We start from the raw sequence: 23856 nt of genomic DNA on the forward strand, positions 1-23856 counted from the left end.
GAGGAGGATGATACCAACTCTTAGGAGAGTGACAAGAATTCGGGAGATGGTATGGATAAAAGTAAAAAGGAGACAAATAAAGATGTTGAGTAATGGCATGATATTATTGATGGTACTTGGGACTTTGAGGTAGACAACACTACTAAGGACCCCTCCCCCAACCCCACACATGTCTCTACCACCAACACCCTACCTTCTACTATCAACCAAGAGTACCCTGATAGCACCAATGCCTCCCCCGATACTATTTCCTCCCTAGTTGGTAAAGAGGACCAGGAGAACCTAAAGGGCCATGCTAACATTTCTGATGTGTAGGTTAAGTGGAACCCCCTAAAGAATTGTAGCAAGACCCTAAAGCTAGAAACCAAGGAGAATGAACCTATTACCCGCAAGGAACACAAGGAGCTGATGGACAAGTGCATGGTGATGAAAGAGGGATTCAACCTTTTACCAAGTTCACTCTCAAAGTGACGCAAGCAACAGCTACCACTCTTCAACTGTTGGCTAATAACTTGGAGTTGGAGAAGCTTGGAAAGGACACAAAACTTCTTTATAGCTTCCTCCTTAATGACTGGGCCAAGGTTCTCATGGCTAGGAAGGGAAAGAAAAAGGAGGCTAATTAATGGCTTTTTTATTTTTGTTATTTTTTTGGTACTCTTATAGTCTATCCCCATTTATTGTCAATAGTTTTGTTTTTTATGTTGAACTTGTTTATGGGTTGTAGGTGGTACAATGTGATGACCAACTACATACAATTTGTTAACTTGTTATACTCTACTGGTTTGAAAAGTAGGAATACTAGTAACTATATACTAGTATATTGTTTATGATATTTTTGATATGAACTGTTAGGGAGCCAATTTAGTTGTGTTGGTTGCCAGTTGGTTTTGTGCTAGTTGCCAGTAGGTTTTTGGCAGTTGTTCCACCACTGTCGTAAAGAGCTAGCCCCCTAGTTTTTTACTATTTCTTTATCAAAAACAACCGAGACAAGAAATTTTGTGTATAAGTGCAACTGAGTTTGTTAACAAAATGCCAAAGGCTAGACATATGAGACAGACATCGCCTTAAAATCCTCTTTGCCTTAAAATTACCTTGCTTCAACCAATCCCCTATCAAAACTACATACATAACTAACATTATTGGATAAAAATTTGTGTACCGAAGAGATCTCTACATTTCTCTAAAACTTGGCCAACCATAGATCAACAGTTCAAAGGTACAATTGTCTCTAAATTAATGACACCTGACTCGTTACAGGAAGCCACCCAAGGAACAAACACTTATATTGAACATTATACATTTTGATCAAAGTTGAAAATAACCAAAATTAGAATCGTATCGAAATTGGCAAGGCCAAATCGAATCGTGAATCGGCCATGAATTAGAATCAAATCAGCCACGAATCGGCAAATGTAAAAAACCCTTGAAATTTAGTAACTTATTTCATAAACCCTTTATCGCTGATTTGATTCACCAATTCACAAAAAATCATTTAGCTTGAATCGAATCGCATGAATCGCGTGAATCGCCGCAATTCTTGGAACTATGGATCAAACACATTCTAAAACACAATCTTGGAACTATGGATCAAACACATTCTAAAACACAATCAGCACAATGCAGGAAGGAAATGCTTTAATAATCAACAACGATAAATTGTGAATGTGAGCATCTATATTAAGAGATCTTTGTTGTAACTAAATCATTCAATCTTATAACACACCACGTTTAGTCTGAAATTTAAATTTTCTAAATCCCTGTGATTTTTTCAAAAATTTGTGTTTTAATATGTCGCAATCTTAAGTCTGTCCTGCAAATAGAAAAACATAAACTTCCCCTTGTTAATAAGCAGTCATATCATTTGCATGTTTACAGTGGCATACATGATTGGGCAATCCCCTAAGTTGTTAAAGGATATTATGCACGACACAATAACATGACAGAGACAATGAACTCTAAAATAACACGGGAACGTGAATTTTTTTAAGGCTGTTATATATGACCACTGCAAGCATGACCCTAACTGTTCTTCAAAACGGCCATCAAAACAAAGTTATAGTAGAAATAAGAAACATTACCACACAAAATAAAATCATCGACAAAATAAATAACCCTGACAATCCACGGATCAAATACTTTAGAAACCCTGTTATGAGTTCAAGTAATGGCAGAGACATAGGCGGATGAAGCTAGCGTCAATCACCTGTTATGATTGTTGAAATCAAACTGCTTCGAACTTTGAAGGCATTGCAATTATAACCACTATAAGACAATATTCAGAAATAATGAATATTATACAACATAATAAAAGATTAATTTACAACTATTATAGGTGTATCAAGTAATTTATAAACAAGCATAAGATGAAAGATGGCAACTTATCCACATTCCATAAGCATATATAAATTTCAGTGACCACCTTCGAACTTATTAGAAATAAAAAGTTAAAATAGTTAAATTCATGTAAAGTTGAAACTGAATATCAACACTAATAACAGCTATGCTTTCAATTAGATGAAACATGCATAGTAAACATGTCAGTAATCAGTCCGAAGCTGGCCCGCTTCCCTAGCAATCAATCTTGTCATCATACAAAACGGGTTTGACAGGTTAATTACATCAGAACAGTAAGACCTGATGCTGCTCCAAGTCTTAAATTTAAAACTTTGGCAAATCTTAAAACGCTGTGCTCGGCATGTAGTCCTTTGTATGGAAGTTAAGGAAAGTATCTCACCCAAGATGGGTGAAATTTCAGCTAGGTTATCCGAGAACTTGCATGGACATAAATGAATGTCCTTACATATAAAGTCAAAAAATCCCATTCCAAATTAAGAGCCACTCAACCCTCAATATATTAGTGCCAACCTCATTATTATTGGTCTTCCAAGAACTGAGGAGAAATTGCCAGTGGGGGAGACATGTTTGCCACACATTTGAACTGTAAATACAAAAGGAAGATGCTGGAAATTATTGACTATGGGGGTGATAAATTTAGAATTTTAAATGCTAGAATATAATCAGATACCTTGTGTTGGCGATACTTCTCCCTGACTGCAGTCAATGCACACCCTTTGCTATTTAGTTGTAAATTATGCAATGCATGAATACAGTCCTTCATCTCTGATACTTTATAGCCTGTGTAATGTTCCAGCGTAGGATTCTGAAGATCAAGGACAATAAAATCCTGTTCAAATTTCAGTACAGACAAGACCAAACAAAAAAATGACTCGATGGAATTTACATTACCCAGGGGCAAGTTCCAGGATCAAGAGTCATCCTTGCCACAAATACAGCTGATGCAGCTATCATAGACGGAACATAACGGAGAAAGTCATACTCAACAAGGGTGAGTTCAGCAAGATAATTGCCCATGAATTCCAAATGTAGAGATGGAACCTGAATGAAAAAAATTAGGAAGGTAAGAATAAAATACTTTTATATATTAAATAATTTTATCTCCCATATACAACAAAAGAAAAATAGAATGTAAAGCTACCTTATATGATGTTTGAGCAGCACGAGCAAAGCGCCTATTCGAATTGAGAAGGGAAAAATGAAAAATGAGTACAGCATTAATTTATCATTATTGTTCTGTGGCTTACATTTGAATATATCAATGTTTTTCATGTTAACTTCAATGAAAATAGTCACCGAGATTGCTCCATAAAAAACATTACCTGAGAAAGCTCTTAGTTGTTGGTGTTGTCAGATCATATCGCAAATAAGTTAGGACATCAATCTCCATTTCTAACACCTATTAGTATTAAGATAAGGATAATTCTCATTTTAAGAGTACCGTCCAAGTGAGATGTGACAAATCATCTTGCAATACAAAAGGAAAATTGTACCTCCTCCCTTGTGTAAGTATTATCTGTAATGTAACAAAATTCTTCCACATGTGGAGCACAAATTTCTTCGTACTTCCTGAAAGTGACATCAAAGCAGTAGTAAAATACTGACCAAAGAAAAGAAAAGAAAAATAAATGTTACAGTAGGCAAGAAGTACACACGAGGCAACAAGCATGCAAGTAACCCCGAGAAGCTGAAGCTTTTGTCTATTCATAACATTTGCAGAGAGAAACCGATCAATATAGGACACAGTTAAGTAAAGTGTATCTGGCACAAGCTTGTACTCCTCGGCAACCTGTTACAACAATCTAATTTTGAATTGATTATACAAAATTAATTGCACAACTACAATAGGGCAAAATAAATCTACAGATAGCATGAAGAAATGCAATAAGCAACAAACCTCAACAAGCCAATCGACAAGTATGCCCCTCATATTTGCATTGATCTCCTGCTGAATTGTTTCAATGTAACAAGGTAATGCTCGCCGTTTTAGCTGAAAAAGTAATTGATGACTGTAAGTGTTAATCAAAAGAAGTTTCAAGAAAATGTCATAAATTCAGTCTAGCTTGACACATGAAAACAGGTAATTTTTAGCTTCAAGTACCTATATTACTTCATTTAAGCTTAGAACATCAACAAAAATATGCAATTTTACGTGAAGATATTTATCAACTCAATCTATATCTAGCACACCACATAAAAACAAAGTAATTCACAGCTCCCTCTGTAGAACATTGCAGATCCATCCAAGGACCTACAGTTATATGCCTATAGCAAAAAATTTACAACAATAAGCTGAAGTTGTTATAAGCATAATACGGCTGACAATACTGAGAAATATACTAACAAGCATTAGAAAAGTGCATGGAAATAAATCAGGTCAATTGAACAATATAAATTTTCTGGACCAAGAATAAAAGATCACTGAATAGAACAAACCTCTATAATGTGTAAGTTATCATAAATTTCTGTCGCATAAGCAGTACACATCTGAGGATCACCATGGTCTAAATCAATATCAATATAGTGAGAACAGCTTGAACTCCCCACACCTTGACGAGGTTTGACTAAAATGGAAGGAACTCCTGACATTTGTAGAAGATCAAAACTGTGAGTAAAAAGCAGAAAGAAGAGAAAAAAAGGAAAAAACGAACAAATTTAAAAACGCAACTTAAATGAATCATATGTTTAGGTACTCTTAATTAGTTTACAAAATCCCAGTCAAATTACCTTGTTTTGAATTGTTCTTGAGCTCTCTCGATATGTGCTGATTTTGGCAAATTTGATGCTTTAGAGAAGACACTAACGCCCGATTAGCACATGCTGAAGCATTTTCATTATTTGTTTCGGCTACAAGCTGTTTGCATTGCAATTGCACTGGTATATTTTCTGCAGTTGTAGTTAGATCTTTAGAATTAGCATGTATATCCTGCGCATTCTCTGCATCGCTCTTTTTTTCACCAATCCCAACATCATCATTAGAAGAATGATCCTTGGAATTGCAAGGAACAAGTATCATATCCTTTTGGATTTCTGCAACTTTGGTATCTGTATTGACATTCTGAATAATTCCTTGGCATTTTCCTTTGCTATTGTTACCAAGAGACGCAACCTAAGCTCATATCACAATACAAATAAATTATACACATCTGAAAGGAAAGCGTAAACTATCCAAAATACAATAGTGAGAATTTCTTCAAGTGAGAACAGAGGAGATATGACACAAATAGTATCAGGTTCTCTTGAAGATATGCCAAATTAAAATCCAGACCCCAGGGTGCATAGAATACTAAATTAAAGCAGAACTTTGGCCATACAATTTAGACTACAATTCCATTTCTCATCATCTCCCTGAATTAACATGCAGAATATAAAAGTTAAACCAATATAAGTATGCCAAATAAAATTCAGTTTTACCTTACGTGTCTTAACTCTTGGCATAGCCGCTTCTCCATCTTTATACATGTTAGTCACATCTCCAAGTACTGCTCGACGTTTAGCTGGACTAGCAGCATCATGTAAAGAATGTGTAGTGGAATCCTCAGATGCTGGTCTTTTCCTCGTCTTCCTTTGGCCCACTGGAGGAAAAGGTGGGGGTAGTTGGTTTTCACAGGAAACAATGTTATTGTTAGATGTGGACTTCACAACCATGGCCCGAGTAATGCGGACATTATTAAGCTGTTGAGGCCCAGTCATGGCTTGGTCACTTAAGCAACAGTGAAATGTACAAAGCTTGCTTCTTCTAACTCTGAATTTCTGAATATTTGCACAGAAGATTCAAGCGAGAAAATGTGTCATGAAACATGACCTATTAGTACTGTTAACAAATCACAAGCTATAATTTGCATGCACAAAATCTTGAAATCCAACTGAAATCAGAGTTTAATTATTGTAGAATCAATATTGTGAGCTGAAACCAGTCAGAAACATGGTTAACAATATATGGCCAACAATTCAATAGGCTAAAAATTGATATGCTTGTTAAATGCTGACTAACTTGAGAATACAATATTAATTTAAGAATATAAAACTAGTTGAGGTGTTAAGGGTAGACTATAAACTAGTGAAAACAGAGAACAGAATTCAGTACCACAGTACAAAAACCCACAACTAGGATTATGTGCAACTACAAATATGTGCATTCTTATAAAAGTAACCTTACAACTATTAGATTAAGTTGCTGACTCAGATTCAGGGATGGGTTCAAGTACGAAAATATGATTCATAATGTTTTTTGAGTTTTCTTATTATGAATCACATGGAATCGTGCGTATATTCATTATACATTAAAAAATATATGCATACATTATGTATGGAATCGTGTGTATTGAATCCAATTTTGGCATGCGGGTCTCTAGAAATCTGCACAGATTCACACCAGAATTCACATGGATTCATGACAGGTTCATGCGCAGTTCAGATTTGACCCTATGGGTTTGTCCAAATCTAGACAAATCCATAGGATCAAATCTGAATCCTGGAAAAATCGAGTACATACCAGTTCACGAATCCAAACCCAATACAGACCTAGATCTAGTCCACTGGCCAGATGTGCAAATCTGGTAACATGGCTATTACGACATGTTTCGAAGAACATATAATGAGTATTGACCAGAATTTTTGACTCCAAAGTTACTCAGCCTATTGATAGAGCCAAGCCTCAACCAGCTAAAGAACCTATGCTTCACATTAATAGAAGGGCAAACATCATGAAAATACAACTATAATTGTGAGACCATAGTTACGCTGCCTTGGGGGACAGGGGGATAGCGGAACAAGGGGACAAGTTTTCGGAACGGGAGGATAGAGGGGATGTGCATTTTTATAAAAGTAACCTAACAACTATTAGATTAAGTTGCTGACTCAGATTCAGGAATGGGTTCAAGTAAGAAAATATGATTCATAATGTTTTTTGAATTTTCTTATTATGAATCATATGGAATCGTGTGTGTATATGCATACATTATGTATGGAATCATGTGTATTTATTCCAATTTTGGCATGCGGATCTCTAGGGATCCACACAAATTCACACCAGAATTCACGTAGATTCATGACAGATTCATGCACGGTTCAGATTTGTCCCTATGGGTTTGTTCGAATCTAGACGAATCCACAAGATCAAATCTGAACCCTGGACAAATCAAGTACATACTAGTTCACAAATCCAAACCCAATACAAACCTAGATCTAGTCCATGGGCAAAATGTGCAAATCTGGTAACATGGCTATTACGACATGTTTCAAAGGACATATAATGAGTATTGACCAGAATTTTTAACTCCAAAGTTACTCAGCCTATTGATAGAGCCAAGCCTCAACCATCTAAAGAACCTATCCTTCACATTAATACAAGGGCAAACATCATGAAAATACAACTATGATTATGAGACCATAGTTACACTGCTTTGGCTGACAGGGGGATGGCGGAACAAGGGGGCAAGTTGATCCGGTGGATAATTTCAGTGAAAATTGAAGTGTCTTCAAATCTCCAGATTTTTGCACCATCAAAAAGATCTCAGCATCTTGATTCCAACGCAACTTGAACGAAGCAAAAAGGAGTCCGTTTGTGCAAGTTACGCTTGGTCAAAGTTCTGGTCAATAGGCAGACCAGAGGGCTAGATAAGGGGCGAAATCAGACCATCTCAAAAGTGGTCAACAATGGATTTCAAAATGAAGATCTCGCCACAAGCTTTCCAACGACGTTCATTTCGTCAAAAACGGACTTCATATGTGAAAGTTATGAGAATTTGAATTTTGAAGGTTAAAAATATCATTTTTGAATTCTTATGATGTCATCATGAAGTCATGGTGGCATTTACACATCATTGCCAAGTAGATGGAGGACTTGAGTCGGTGGGGGTCGAACTCCCAACCACCCTTCTACCAAAATAAGACATTGCCGTTAGGCCACGCGGAGTAATCATTACATATTTGTCAAATATTTTATTTGAATTGTGAATGCCGCCAAAGCTCTTTGAAAACGTGTGCTGACGGGAGTTGAACCCCGAACCGGCCAAGACATAAACTACTTAATTGCCACTACGCCACACACACATCTTAAATTATATATTGGTTAAAACATATTTATCATGTGACCACCGACTGAGCCACCCTTAAAATAAGGATATATGGTTATTTTGTTAATTGTTTTAACCTCAAATTCATGTAATGCCAAAATTATTAAATGGCAAAGAGGTTAATGACGAAGCATGTATTGTCAATAGGCCTATTATTAAAATATTTTTGTTTTGGCCTAATTTAAGTAAATTTGTTGTATAAAAAGGGGGAGAGAGTGAGTGTTTTTCACTCATAATTTTCAAGAGTCTTTTTGGAGGAGAATTTTGGCCAAGTATTCTTCGAGGCAGATTTTATTCTCTTCAAGTGATGATTTATTGAAACAGGCATTGTGACAAAGAGGTCTTGTAAGGAGATTTTTGTACCATTCTTGTATCTCAAAGTTTTGTTGCTGCCGAAGTGCTCGAAGGAATGGACTTGGTGCATTTGTAATTGATTTCTGGAGATTAATCGGATCGGTCGTACTCTATTGGTGCCGACCCGGAGACGTAGTCACGTTTGTGGCGAACTCCGAAATCAAACATTGTTTGCACTTTCTATCTTCTTATCTCTCTCAATTCTGTTTATTTCACCTCAAGCTTTTGAGTTTGTGATGCTTAATTTCATTTATGTTAAATGTATTAAGACTTCTGTTGAGTTGTGTTTTTAATTAAGCATTCAATACTACAATTAGTCTAGATCCATCCATCAGATCAAGTGGTATCAGAGCCCAGTTGACTATTATTGCAGTTGTTTCTTGAATGCTAACAAGATCCAGGATTCAAAAGGGCGAAGGCAAGCTTGAAGAATTTAATCCTGAGTTCAAGAAGCGTAGGACATTTCCAAAGATGTCTATTTCTGGAATGGAGGTTCCTGATGAGATCAGTGAGCAAGAATTTCGAAGAGCGTTCCTTGAGATGAAGGCTAAGGTGGACATTCTTCTCCAAGAGAGACACGAACGACAATTGAGAAAGGCAAATAAGGCTAAGAAGAAGGAGGAAGCAAAATCCTCATTAAAGGATGACAAAGCCAAAGGAGTAGGAGGTGGTAGTGGCCCTCCTGAACCTCTGTCCCCGTCTTCATCATCTTCTTCATCTTCTCCTTCTTCTCCATCTTCTCCTCATTCTACTTCTTCTAATCCTTTCAAGAGTGGGTATAAGCCTAAGATCAAATTGGATGTAAAATTTGACTTGCCTAAGTATTGTGGTGAACTTGATGCTAAAAAATTGAATGATTGGATTCAGCAAGTAGAAGTCTACTGTAGAGTTCAAAACCTATTAGATGATGTTGATAGGATTCAATTAGCTACTCTTCGATTAGGAGGTACAACTTTAACCTGGTGGGAGAGTAAGACTAAGGCAGAAGTTTCACAACATGGTAGAGTCAGTTTAACTTGGGCAGAGTTTGTGAATGCTCTTAAGAAGCAATTTTATCCCCTAGGACATATGCAACAGTTAATGATGGACTGGCAAATGTTTAGACAAGGGAAAGATCAAACTATCCAAGAGTACACCCATGAATTTAAGAAAAGGGCTATTGCTTTAAATGTTCCTTTGTACGCCTAGGAGACTTTGTTGAAGTACATAGGAGGTCTTCATTCCTACCTTAGGCATTCTATTTTGGTATTGAACCCTTGTAATTTGGATGAAGTGTCGATTCAAGCTGCACAGTTAGAGTCAAGGGGTAAAGGATCATTTATTGATAACTTTGATAATGATGTAAAGAAATCTTCTAAGAATGTAGAGACAGAGAAAGGAAAGAAGGCAGCTACAGTTAAGAAGGATGAGAAACTTTCTTGCACTCATTGTGACAGGAAGGGTCATGATGAAGAACATTGTTGGAAGTTGCATCCTGAGTTGAAGCCTAAGTAGGCTCAGAAATTTGATCAGAAACAAAAAGGTAAGGAGAAAGCAGCAAATGTTGTTTTGGATCTTGGTTCAGATTCAGATGATGAGACTAAGATAACAGCTATGGGTTTGAAAGGTAAAGCTCCTATTTCTAGTGTTTCTGTTGCTAGTTGTGCTTCTACAGTAAATGATTTGTCTGAAGATAAGAAAAGGAATGAGCTTTTTCATTTAAGGGTTGTTGCTAAGAACACTAAAATTGATGGACTCATAGATAGTGGTTCTCAAGTGAACTTGATTTCAGAAAGTATTATAAGAAACTTGGGATTGAAAACTACATTACATAAGAAACCTTATCCACTAGGTTGGATTTGTGAAAATGATAAGTTGCAAGTAACAAGACAATGCACTTTAAGATTCCCAATCACTAGTAAATTTGTGGATGAAGTACAGTTTGATGTGGTTCCACTGGATATCTGTGGGATAGTGCTTGGTAGCCCTTATCTTTATGATAGAAAAACAATTTTCTACAGGAAGAAGAATCATTATCACTTGTTTAAAAATGGCATTCAGTATGTTGTACATTCTCACAGGATTAAGACTGATCGTTCTTTTGCAAACACAGGGCAGTTAACGAGGGTAATTAATGCAAGTAAAGAGTTAATTCTTATGTCTGTCAGTACAGGTGGTTCTACACTTGAACTTGGAATAGCTAACCAGGGTCAGATGTTGCAGGATGCACCTGCAGTACAACATGAGGGAATGATGATTGAAAGCATTGATGGATCCTTGGGTAAAAATGTTCCTGTTGTGAAGGATCGATATGTTGTTGATTTATTCTCTTTCATTTCTGCATTATTGTTCAGCTTGATGCTAGTCAATGTTTGTTGATTAGTGGCTACGACAATTGATATAGATGCTTATGGAAGTGATAGAATAATGTTTATGTTCAACAATATTTCTGCAGTCTTCATTGTGCTTGTGAGCCAGGTATTCAAATGTACAGATGATACAGGACAAGTGGGGAGGCCAAGTGCTCACTTTATGTCGAAGTAAATGTCACTTTTGGAGGTCCAAAAGGTCTTCAGTGGGGAGGCTTGATCCGATGGATAATTTCAGTGAAAATTGAAGTGTCTTCAAATCTCCAAATTTTTGCACCATCAAAAAGATCTCAGCATCCTGATTCTAACGCAACTTGAACGGAGCAAAAAGGAGTCTGTTTATGCAAGTTACGCTTGGTCAAAGCTCTGGTCAACAAGCAGACCAGAGGGCTAGATAAGGGGCAAAATCAAACCATCTCAAAAGTGGTCAACAATGGATTTCAAAATGAAGATCTCGTCACAAGCTTTCCAACGACGTTCATTTCGTCAAAAATGAACTTCATATGTGAAAGTTATGAGAATTTGAATTTTGAAGGTAAAAAATATCATTTTTGAATTCTTATGATGTCATCATGACATCATGGTGGCATTTACACATCATTGCCAAGTGGATGGAGGACTTGGGTCAATGGGGGTCAAACTCCCAACCACCCTTCTACCAAAATAAGACATTGCCGTTAGGCCATGCAAAGTAATCATTACATATTTGTCAAATATTTTATTTGAATTGTGAATGCCGCCAAAGCTCTTTGAAAACGTGTGCTGACGGGAGTTGAATCCCAAACCGGCCGGGACATAAACTACTTAATTGCCACTACACCACACACACATCTTAAATTATATATTGGTTAAAACATATTTATCATGTGACCGCCAACTGAGCCACCCTTAAAATAAGGATATATGGTTATTTTGTTAATTGTTTTAACCTCAAATTCATGTAATGCCAAAATTATTAAATGGAAAAGAGGTTAATGACGAAGCATGTATTGTCAATAGGCCTATTATTAAAATGTTTTTGTTTTGGCCTAATTTAAGTAAATTTGTTGTATAAAAAGGGGGAGAGAGTGAGTGTTTTTCACTCATAATTTTCAAGAGTCTTTTTGGAGGAGAATTTTGGCCAAGTATTCTTGGAGGCAAATTTTATTCTCTTCAAGTGATGATTTATTGAAACAGGCATTGTGACAGAGAGGTCTTGTAAGGAGATTTTTGTACCATTCTTGTATCTCAAAGTTTTGTTGCTGCCGAAGTGCTCGAAGGAATGGACTTGGTGCATTTGTAATTGATTTCTGGAGATTAATCGAATCGGTCGTACTCTATTGGAGCCGACTCGGAGACGTAGTCACGTTTGTCTTGAACTCTGAAATGAAACTTTGTTTGCACTTTCTATCTTCTTATCTCTCTCAATTCTGTTTATTTCACCTCAAGCTTTTGAGTTCGTGATGCTTAATTTCATTTATGTTAAATGTATTAAGACTTCTGCTGAGTTGTGTTTTTAATTAAGCATTCAATACTACAATTAGTCTAGATCCGTCCATTAGATCACAAGTTCCAGGACGGGAGGACATAGGGACCTTAATTTGGGGGCGGTGAGGCAATGCTAGAGGATGGTGGCAAGGGACAAGAGGGGGCGTGTGTATATATATAAACATATGGTACTTAAATAGTAGTTATGAAAATATGTATTGCAATATAAGATATAAAGGCATAAAAGAGTAAATACTTGAACATTGCATTGTATTGGTACATCGAACATTGAACATAAATAGTCAAATCAGCAAATAGCCAAGACCAAGACATCCCCTATCCTCGGCCGTTGGGGATGGGGAGAAACTCGGCAATGATGGCAGAATCTAGTGGTGTCGTTGGGGATGGGGGGACAAAGTCCCCAAGTACTTAATGCATCCAAGTCTCCAGGACATGGGGCAGAAGGGGGCAAACACATCCTGTGTTACTATGTGTGAGACTACAGATATATTGAAAGCTCCCTAAATGCCAATAACAATGAATGAATCTTCAAAAGTCCACCTAATAACTTTATGCTATTTTTCACCAATTGGTTAACACTTCACAAATATTCCTAAAACTACATTCTGCAATTACAAAATTTTAAGAATAATATGTTACAATTTTATAAAATATGGATAAACTACTCGTGTTTTCAAAAATACATTTGTTTTAGTAGTAATTTTCACAATTTATCTCAAAAATTGTTAACATTTTATATTTTATGCAAACACTCCCCTTCAAAAATTCATTCCATTTCTCTTGTAAGTTGACTTGAAGATCTTAAACTCAATAAAACAGATTTAAAAACATGTGAAAACAAGTATGTTACCAAATTCTTCCATGACAACCCCAAAGTCTGGTTCAATTCTTGCAAAAGTATGGTCCTTTTCATATTCTTACAGAGGTCTCTCCAGATTCTATCAAACAAACTTGGAACTGATTTTACCGTTCTTATGGCAAATTTGCAAATCTGCCGCACAGGCTGCATTTTGCCTAAAATGGACTTTCTTTTTTACTTTTTTAAAAAAAAATTTGGTATATTTATTCCAATACAACCATCCAATTCCCTAATGGACCACTAAAAATGACAAATAGATAAAATATTTGACATTTGAACTAAAATATTAATATATATGATGATGTATTTTGCTATGTTACTTTACTATTGCCATAATGGTACATGAACTTATTTGCTGATACACACATCAAAATAATATATTAATATTTGAACTCTCTAAAAATCAAATCAACACTCATACAATTTTGCTTTACTATTACCATCATTTGTTACACTCACACACATCAAAATAATATTTGAACTTTATAGAAAGTCGAATCAAGACTCATGTAGACACGCACATACATAACATATTTCTGTACTCAGTAACGCAAAACAAAATTGAACCCACCAGCAAAACAAATTTAAAGAATTTCAAACCAAAATCCAAACCAGCAATTTTGGAAAACAAATAGAACACCTACACATGTATTTGTAGAGATGAACCCGAAATGAAAACCCACATCCAAAACCATATCTGAACTAGCAGCTCAGGTAAAACAATAATTAAAACTCTTACAAAAACACAATTCCCTCCCTCATTTGAACATTTAAATTCCTGTATAGCAGTTTCCTCGATAAAAGTGCAGTGGCAATTTTCGGCAAATAATTTGGTAACATTTGCAAGTATTAATTTTTAACCAAATTATTTTGCGTGGCCTGTTAGGTATTTGCCATTTTCTTGGATTGCTTGGGACAACGAGGTTCTCATAAATCCAGCCCTAGCTCACTCTCAATATCACGAAACCAAAAGGACAAACATTTAGTCTCTGAACATTTATAGTCTCTGACTGCTAACGACAATAATTACAATCCCTAAATCTTCAGCAACGAGTTCTAAAACAAGATATACACAGGTGAGAACTAGGATCCTATGGGACAAGTTATACAATCTTTTAGAGTGACATATAAAATTCAAACATCTAATTCCAAAATATTACAAAATGAACACAAAAGCCCAAATTCTCACAAATCTGACATATTAAAAGAAAACTTGTAAAGGTTCAAGTTCGCAAATGCCACGAGTGTTAATTTCCTACGAAAGAGATCAAACTGCAAATATGTAAAGTTTAAACTAAAGATCACCCTAAGCTAAAGATCCTCAAATAGTTTAAAGAACCACCGTCTGGACCGCAAAAAATTAAGCTAAGATTTTATTTCAAAACATCACTAGGAAATAAATTAAAACCAAAATGTCGGAAATATTACCAAATGTGAATGTCAAAACTGCAGAACATTTAACACATATGACAAGGAGCGCCATTATTTTCCGCATTTTGTTCAAATTAGGGGTCGCGAGGGCGGATGGGAATGTACGCAAAAAAGACAGCGGAGATCAAAAGATTTCAAAGACATACCAGTTTTTTACACCAATTGAGAGATTGCCCTTAACAAAGCCTGCACCTCCTCGCATTCGCCCAAACTTTCCTAGCATCAACTGAAGATTAAACAATATATACACACTAATTCAGCGGATTTCGAGTTTATTCTTCTAGATCGAGATGAGGAGCTTCTTCATCCATAAACAATTAATAAAAAACTGTACGAAGCTCCTGCACTCAGAGCTTGTCATCTCAAACCATTGTCCTCCATTTAACACTTGTGACAAAACCACGCACCCGTTAAAAAATCTGCCATTTAATCGACGGCCCGCTCTTTTTCAAAATTTAAAATCTGTGCCGTTGAACAGCTTTACGGCAGCTGCTGCGTGAAAAAGCTTCGGTAAACCGCTTTTCGGGAAAGGTTTCCAAATTCAAATTAAACTGGTTTAGGGAGGGAGTATTTTTCTAATTTTTTTTCGAGTTTTGTACTTAAGAGATTTGCTCTCTTTGACCAAGAGCCACGTGTCAGTTCACTCTTGAGTGCCTTTCTAAAATTTTGTGCAATATATTATATATTTAAAATTTTATATTACTTATATACTTTTGAATTGGCTGAGTATGATTGTATTAAGCTTTTTTTTTTGGCATATCGAAGATGGACGTTCAAGAAATAATTTTTAATCATGATGTATAAGTGAATGGGGAAAAGTGCTCTAACTTGGTCTTTTTATTGACCCCACATTTTAAATTTACTGAATCCTATTTTGTCTTTCTTGAAAAATAATTCTACTCTTTTATCATAATTGTCTTCCCTTTAAAATTATGTGCCGCATTGGTTTAGGTTTAAATATTAAGTATAAATTTCAAAAAGGTCCAATCAGTCAAAAGTAATATTTTCAAATTTTTGTGTGTATAGGTTTATGTGTAAAAGAAATATCAATTTAACTTATTCTCATTATAGATCATTAAGCGAACTCTTCTACATCGATCTATCTATAAAAGCATTCATATGTTACACATAAATCTACACTCTATAGAGTGTGCATCACTCACATTAGCTACATCGCCCATTGCCTTAATTAATAACAAGTCCCTAGATCTTGCACTAGATCACTCCAACACATAGGCAAGGGTCCCATAGGAGGGGTTTGGGCTCTATTCTTGTGGAGCAGGGGGGCCCATGATAATTTTTTAGGGGAGCTACAGGTTTATTAGGAATCTGCTCCTTTAAAATAGGAGTTGTCCAACCAGCTTAGGGAAGAAATCTGCCACTTGTAAAAACCTACTATTCATTTTCCTACAAAAATGATATAATATCATCAAAGAAATATATGAAGAATTATTTTTTAAGTTGAAATGTACAACACCACAAACTTCCTTGAATTTGGGAGTTCATTTTTTTAAAGTTGATTCACATATAAAATTCATGCGACCACTTCCTTTTAGATATTCCTAAATATTCTCAGCGACACTCACTCTATTTTTAAGGAAGCGGGTGCCCATGGTGTTAGAAATGTTTTGAATAACTGAGGGGGGGGTGAATCAGTTACTCAAGGTCAATATGTATCACTTGAACAATTAAACAATGAACACTTCACTATTATGTTTATCATGTTGTTGCTCGGTCTATATTGTAAAATTGTCATAAACATAACTTGCATTGCATAATAAAAATATTATCAAATGTAAATACACATAAAGCATTCATCATAGTTTTGACACTAGGATTTTATGTGGAAACCCAATTTGGGAAAAAACACCAACAACATGTCACTCTTTTTCACTCTTTCGAAGTGAGCTTTGTTAGGAGCCAACCTTGTTAAAGGTTAAAAAATACATTGTTATATGTGACCTAGTTAAAGGATTTAATCACCTTGTTAGGAGTGGTCTTGTAAGAGGACTTTGATCATTCCATTTAAAATGTCACCTAGTTAAAGGAATTACACAAACTGTTAAGTCTTCAAATGATGGTTAGGTCAACCTCTGTTAAAAGGATTTCAATACAAACTGTTTACAATGACTAGAAAGAAAACAATAGGTTTTGATCTATGTATTACAACTAACTTTTTTAGGTTCAAATCTCTATTCAGTCCTTATGTTAGTTTACTAATAAGCCTTCCATTAACATCTCTAGTCTTGATTTGCTTGGACACCCTTCAAGCAATCAGTCCACTCTTCTCATCAACACGTATGCCTTCTGCTCTAATGTACTTATCAATAACAACATCATATCTGCAAGCTTTCTCCTTTAGCTTCACATTCACTCACACTCATGTGTTTCTGATCAACCTTGTTTTGTATGTCTCTCTTCACATACAAGTTTCGCTCATACACATACTTGCACTCTTCCCTAGCACTTGTTTGCACTAATTGTTTTCCTATGTACCTCTTTAAATAGGCAATTTGTGCTTTACCATTTTTTACATCCACCATCGATCTTAAGGTTTATGATCATATTCAACTTGATTCATTGTATTTGTCCATCTTCATGATCTTCTTCTAGAAACTTCTCTAGAGTTTGAGTGTTAGGTATTTACCTAATCCTTGCCTTGAATCTAATGATACAACTTATCAATCTTATCTTCAACATGGTTTACATCTCCCAAGAAATCAACTAAGTCGGCTTGATCTCATGATTTTCTCAAATTCATTCTTCTACTGTTACTCAGCAATCTCTAAAGTCTAGCACTTAGTCATCACTGAAATACTTGGTCATTGTAAAGATTTTTGGCTCGGCATTAACTATCTTACTCGGTTGATGCTAATGCTTGATCAACACTAGATTTTCTTGGCACTAATTGTAGCTCAGTTGACACTAGCATTACTCAGCACTAAATGTATTTTATACTTTTGCTCGACTTTGTTTACCTTTCTTGACATAAACAATCACTTTGCATTATCAAAGTCTATCTAATCAAATGTCCATTGTAACTTCCTTTTCATAACTCAACCTTTTCTCTAGATGTTATTGTTACGAGCAACTTCTCAAATCCTCTTCATCAATCAAATAGATATGACATTTAGATCAGGTAGCAATATGTGTCAACAATAAATTTGACATCAATAACAAAACAATAATTGTTTCAATTGCAAGTTTCCAACAATCTCCCTCTTTGGCATTGATGACAACATCTCAATACTAGTAATATCTTAGTTACCATACAATCCAAAAGATTTTGTTATTGATAGTTTGATTATTCTTTTCTGACTTGCTCTATCTAAAATTTCTCTTAGGAGTAACTACTCCCTCTTTTTGTCATCATAGTTTGATTATTCTTTTCTGACTTGCTCTATCTAAAATTTCTCTTAGGAGTAACTACTCCCTCTTTTTGTCATCATAGTTTGATTATTCTTTTCTGACTTGCTCTATCCAAAATTTCTCTTAGGAGTAACTACTCCCTCTTTTTGTCATCTCTCCTTCTGTAAGTTTCTGAATTTCTCTCTGTATTAAGTTCTCCATCTTAAGTAATCTATCCCTCTTTGACAACAATGTCAAAGACATGTAGTTGTCTCAGCTGCAAAGCCTTCATACATCTGAATTGTGTAGATTTAGTCTGTATGGCTGATATTTTTCATCTAACAATGATTGATCTGTTATGTTGTACTGAATTATCTACCTTAGGCACTTCCCAAAGTAGAGTTGTATTCATCATTGTGTAAGATATTTTGATTAGTATATGCAATGCAATGTACCTTGCCTACTTAAGTAGCTTTGATTGGGGGAATCATCCCTAGTTTACCTCTAAGATATTCATGGGCATCTTTAGGTAAGGGATTTGTGAATATGTCAGCAATATGTTCCTTGGTATTTGTAGGCTCTTGAATTAACAATTTTTTAATAACGTAGTGATAAGAACACATGCACCTAAGGGCAACTAATTCTCATGTTCAATGGATCTATTCAGACACTAGGGCCAACTATAAGGCTATAGTCTTCTTCTTCTCCAGGCTTTGCAAGATCTAGACGAGTGGACCTCAAATTCTTTATATGGTACTAGTGTCAAAGAATATAACTAAATCTATAAAATAGATAAGAACCCCTGAATCTTCTAGGTTTATGCCTTTTAAAGTTGCTTGCTCGAAACAACATGCAAACAAACACATTAGAAAACAAGAAAATGTATTTGGTTTTAGCTTAAAAAATTAGTCAAACGGGTACTTGAGGGCTTGAAAACTGGGGCATTAGTTTAATGTCATGAGGGGAATATAATTCTATGATTTGGGCTCGTGATGAATAATAAGGTGCATTCAGCAAACATGCAAACTAAGGTACTCAGAATTACAGAACTGGAAACATCAGCAAAACTGTGGTTTTCACAAATAGAACAGACCTAGGAAAGTGTGCAGACAGATTCATCAAGACTTGAAAATTGGCACACTTAAAGAATTTTTAAAGTAAAACACATTGGAACAAATGATTTGATCTCATATATCATGGAATCAAAGATCTGACATCATGAACAAGGGTACTAATCAATTTGCACTTTGACGCCAGTAAAAAGTTAAAAATTACATTTGAAATCCCGTTTGAAAACTAATCAAATGGATTCGTCATAGGCTCAAATCCAAAACATAGAAAGTGTGTGACCTCTATAATATAATGCAAAATAAATTTTCTCATTATGATCAACTGGGTCAACATTATATTTGGTCAAACAAAGCCTCCCATATTTCTGAGGAATATGCATCAGCATGACAACAGTAAACAACCAACTTTGAGGGATTCAAAACCTAATCAAAACATATCAAAATGACTTGAAAACTAAAATATAGGTTATTTGACATGCATACTAAGCACTCCTAAAGTGGAGAGTTATAAAACATAACCAGGTGCAAGATATTCAAATGTAAACTAGGCTTCATGTCATTGTTTGCCACAGAACTAGAGAACTAAGCACCACTCAAAACAGAACTTCATGGGATGACTCAGAATAACAATCTACTAATATATTGAATGCAAGGTGCTAGAAACATAAAACATCTCTTCGGACTCAAAACAATAGTTGAGTATACATGCAAGAAAAGTGCTCATATGGGCTCAAATTGACTCAAAATTTTGGAATGGTACTCAAAATGGGAATGCAATTTTGAGTCTTATCAGTGGCTCTATCGGAGGATGCATGACCCTTGCAGGTATGGCAAGGATTCAGATCTCTAAAGGAAGAAGACCACTCCAATAAAAAACTTTCGAACAACTTATTGAAAGTAGGAAATCTACTCTAACTGTACAAGATGATGGCGTTAGGCCACCAACACTTTTCAAAACTTCTTACCTCTATCAAACACATGATTTTCATTTACATCTCCTTGAGGTAAGCTATAAGTATCATTTCCATAAATTTCACCATAATTGCTCATTAGTAGATTAGGTGAAACAAAATCATTCTCATAATGCATTTAAAAGCTTGAATCACTCACTTCATCTTGTTCACCATGAAAATGCATATCAACATGCTCTTGAATAAAAAAATCAAACTAAGAATCTTCAATATCAAAAGACTCATGCATGCTACTAATTGGAAACACAAAGTGTTGATATTCCACTTTGTTCATAAAGTTGCACATGTCAAGAAATTGCAACTCACCTTGTGTAACCGAGTATGAGGAGTATGTGAAATCTGATCCTTACCTACTTGCAGTCTCATTACTCATCAAATCGAATTTATCATTTGCTAAAACCCCTTCATACTAAAATTTTTTGTCAGTTGCCAAGTTGAAAAATTGTCATGAAAATGTTGATCTAAAATATGTTGATCACAATCATTATCTTCATCTAACAACTTGCTAGAATGAAATTTGAACTTAGTAAACTTATCATTACAATATTCATCAACATAAAATGAAATTTCTGAATTAGAAATATAACCTTCACTACTTTCCTCTTCATCACACGAAGCATCAAAACTTATTGCAGCACTATCACCAACATGAGAAAAAATTGAATCAATATGAAATACCCTTCAATTGCATCCCCTACATCTAATAAATCATCATGTGCACAAATATTTGAGGTATTATTATATGCACCTCCAAAGCTTGACAAAGGTAGTTCAAATTTTGTAACTTTTTCCACATCAAACCTTTGGGAAGTGACCTAACTAAATGAAGAAACATCGTAAGGGAAAATATGAGCATCCTTAGAAGCACTTACATATTTTTTTAAATCATGAGCTAGTAAAGTTGAAATCTCATCAGTGTTCAAGAGGACTTCCTCATAAATCTTCTCCTCTTGGCTATGATTATTATCTAGATGACCTAAAGAGTTTACAATAGCAAAAGCATTAGTAGTAAAATGTGAAGAATCAGAAGCCTCACCATAGTCATTTTCATCTTTGTAAGAATTACCTCTACTGATGCTATACACTTCTTCACTCTCGTACTCACTGTCACAAGACTCATTTTCAGTTACATATTCATCTTCCTCATGCTGATTGCAATCATCTAATTCACTAAAAGTTGAATCCATCTCTTCACACTCATAAGACATATTATCATTATTTACGGATTCATTACATTCACTTTGATTTTCAACACATTTACTATCGTCATTAGAAGATATAACATGGACTCTATTGTTATCACTTTCCATCTTCTTAATGAATTCTTCAGCTTGTGAGAGCTCGTGTAATCTTACAGGTGTTGGCCAATTAACTGAATCAGGCACAAAAATATCTAGGAAAATACTAGGCAAGGAAAATTCCTCAGATCTAGAAGGAAAAGACATCTTCATGATTGTTGATTTAAACTTTAGATAGCATTGCTCAACATTTAGACCCTAAGTACTTCTTACTGCAATTCTTATAAAGCTAACAACCATATTGTAGATTTTCTTGTTCAATATAGCAATATTATTAACCACAATTTTCAAACTTTTAGAACTTGGCAAACTAACCTCAGATTTGAGATCTGACTCTATCTTTAAAAAAAAAAAATTCACCTCTTTGCTTAGTGCTAAAAATCACTAAAATGAGGTATTGATTTCTAACACTTGGCATTCAATGAAAATGAATCCCATGAAAAGCAAAATACCTTTTACTATTGATGCATGAAACTTTCCTCTACTGATTTGGCATGGGTGCAAAATTGAAATTCTTTTACACCATTGATGAAAACCATGTAGAGTTGTCACCTCCTCAAAGAGGACAGAGAAATCACAACTGTGATTTACTTTCAAGCATTCAAAATCTTAGAATAGCATATGCATATAATGCTCAAACTTTTAATCAAGAACAAAACCTATTTCCAAGAACTACTATCAAGAGTTTCAGATCTGCCCATACAAACTGAAAGTCCTTCAAAATTTTACAACATGAAATCAACTAGGATATACTGGTATAGAGATAAAGAGTCACCACTCATACTTGTGAGAAATAAAAACCAATTTGTCACTTGACAAAATCTGAACCAGACTTTTAATTGCAAGAAAAATAAAATCATCAAACCACTCTTGTAGATTTATAATCTTGAAAAAGAGAACAGGCCCTATTGTTCATTCTTGACTCTAAACACTACAACACTTTGGAAACACTTCCTGGTTGAACTGATTGATGATGAATCACTAGTAATATTTCAATCTTCGTTCAACCTTCAAAGATACTATTATCCTAGATAAAACACTACTAGGAGACATGAAACTTCAACATGACCTTACTGTTGTTAACAAACTTTGCACATGCCTTTCTTTTAATTGTATTGAATCACCTTTTAGATTTAATACTCCCTCGTAGAGTCACCATTTTGTTGGCTCCTGAATTAACATTTTTTGAACAACCTAGTGATAAGAACACATACACCTAGGGGCAACTAATTCCCATGTTCAATGCACCTACTTAGACACCAGGGTCAACTATAAGGCAATTTACTCTCCTTCTTCTTCTTTAGGCTCTTCAAGACCTAGTTCGGTGGACCTCAAATTCTTTATATGGTACCAATGTCAAAGTATATAACTGAATCTATAAAACAAATAAGAACCCCAGAATCTTCTAGGTTTATGCAAAAAATCATGGATATGAAATAGCTACAGACATAACACATGAATTTGATAAACAAAGTGAGAAAAACTTCTTTTCAAGTCTTAAACAAAAAGGGAAAAGATATTCAATTAAAGATTTCAATCTTAATATAACCAAAATATGCAACAACAAGAACATGTTGTTGGCAATAATCAAGACTAACAAGGTTACTGAGAGGGGAGGGGTGAATCAGTAACTCTAAAACTTTAACTCTATTTTGCATAATAATGTTTTTACCATTCATCCATCTAAACTATTGTATTAATGAAGAGATAAACATTTGTAACACAAGAACACACATATTTGGTGACCTAGAAACCTTCCAATTAGAAAGTAAAACTAGGGTGGGGATGATACCCACAAAACTTCAATACTGCAGTATAAAGTTAGTTAGTTAAGGCTTACAATGATCACTTCTGATGATCTGCCCTGTTAGGAGCAAGTAGGATTGCTAGATCCACCTTGTTAAAGGATTTGCAAACATACAATGAAGTATGCACTCTGTTAGGAGATTTACAAAAGACTGTTAAGTCTACCCTATTAAAGGATTTACAAACTGATTCACCTGTTAGGATGAAGTAGTAGATCTGGTTACAACTATTTGCGGATAAGATTCTTTGTGCTCTGATCACTTGATGTGATGGATATAGCTTTTCTGTACTAATGTTGACCTTGCTATATTCCTCTGTTCTACTGATAATTCACTTTCCTTCTTCTCAAAATATTGCAACACACCACAACCAACGATGATTATCCTTAGCATCTCATTGTTTCAAATGATATATACCATTCCAATATTTACACTGGCAAGGTCGGCCAAAA

General features: G+C 35.1%; 1 protein-coding gene across 1 annotated transcript; it reads right to left on the reverse strand.

Moving 5' to 3' along the window:
- Nucleotides 1-2482: 2482 nt before the first annotated feature.
- Nucleotides 2483-15478, reverse strand: LOC149551125 (cyclin-A1-4-like). The gene is made up of 12 exons (XM_089786678.1): nt 15059-15478; nt 5770-6108; nt 5083-5464; nt 4792-4937; nt 4253-4345; nt 4011-4144; nt 3849-3924; nt 3678-3754; nt 3497-3530; nt 3247-3396; nt 3026-3160; nt 2483-2938 (listed from the first exon to the last, which is right to left on the reverse strand). Exons 2-12 carry the CDS (start codon nt 6046-6048, stop codon nt 2873-2875), a joined length of 1572 nt encoding a protein of 523 aa, XP_089642804.1. The 5' UTR covers nt 6049-6108; nt 15059-15478; the 3' UTR covers nt 2483-2872.
- Nucleotides 15479-23856: the final 8378 nt, after the last annotated feature.

The sequence above is a fragment of the Cupressus sempervirens genome, chromosome 6 (genome assembly GCF_028749045.1).
Source record: "Cupressus sempervirens isolate cs-2001-9-10 chromosome 6, ASM2874904v1, whole genome shotgun sequence".
Classification (NCBI taxonomy): domain Eukaryota; kingdom Viridiplantae; phylum Streptophyta; class Pinopsida; order Cupressales; family Cupressaceae; genus Cupressus; species Cupressus sempervirens.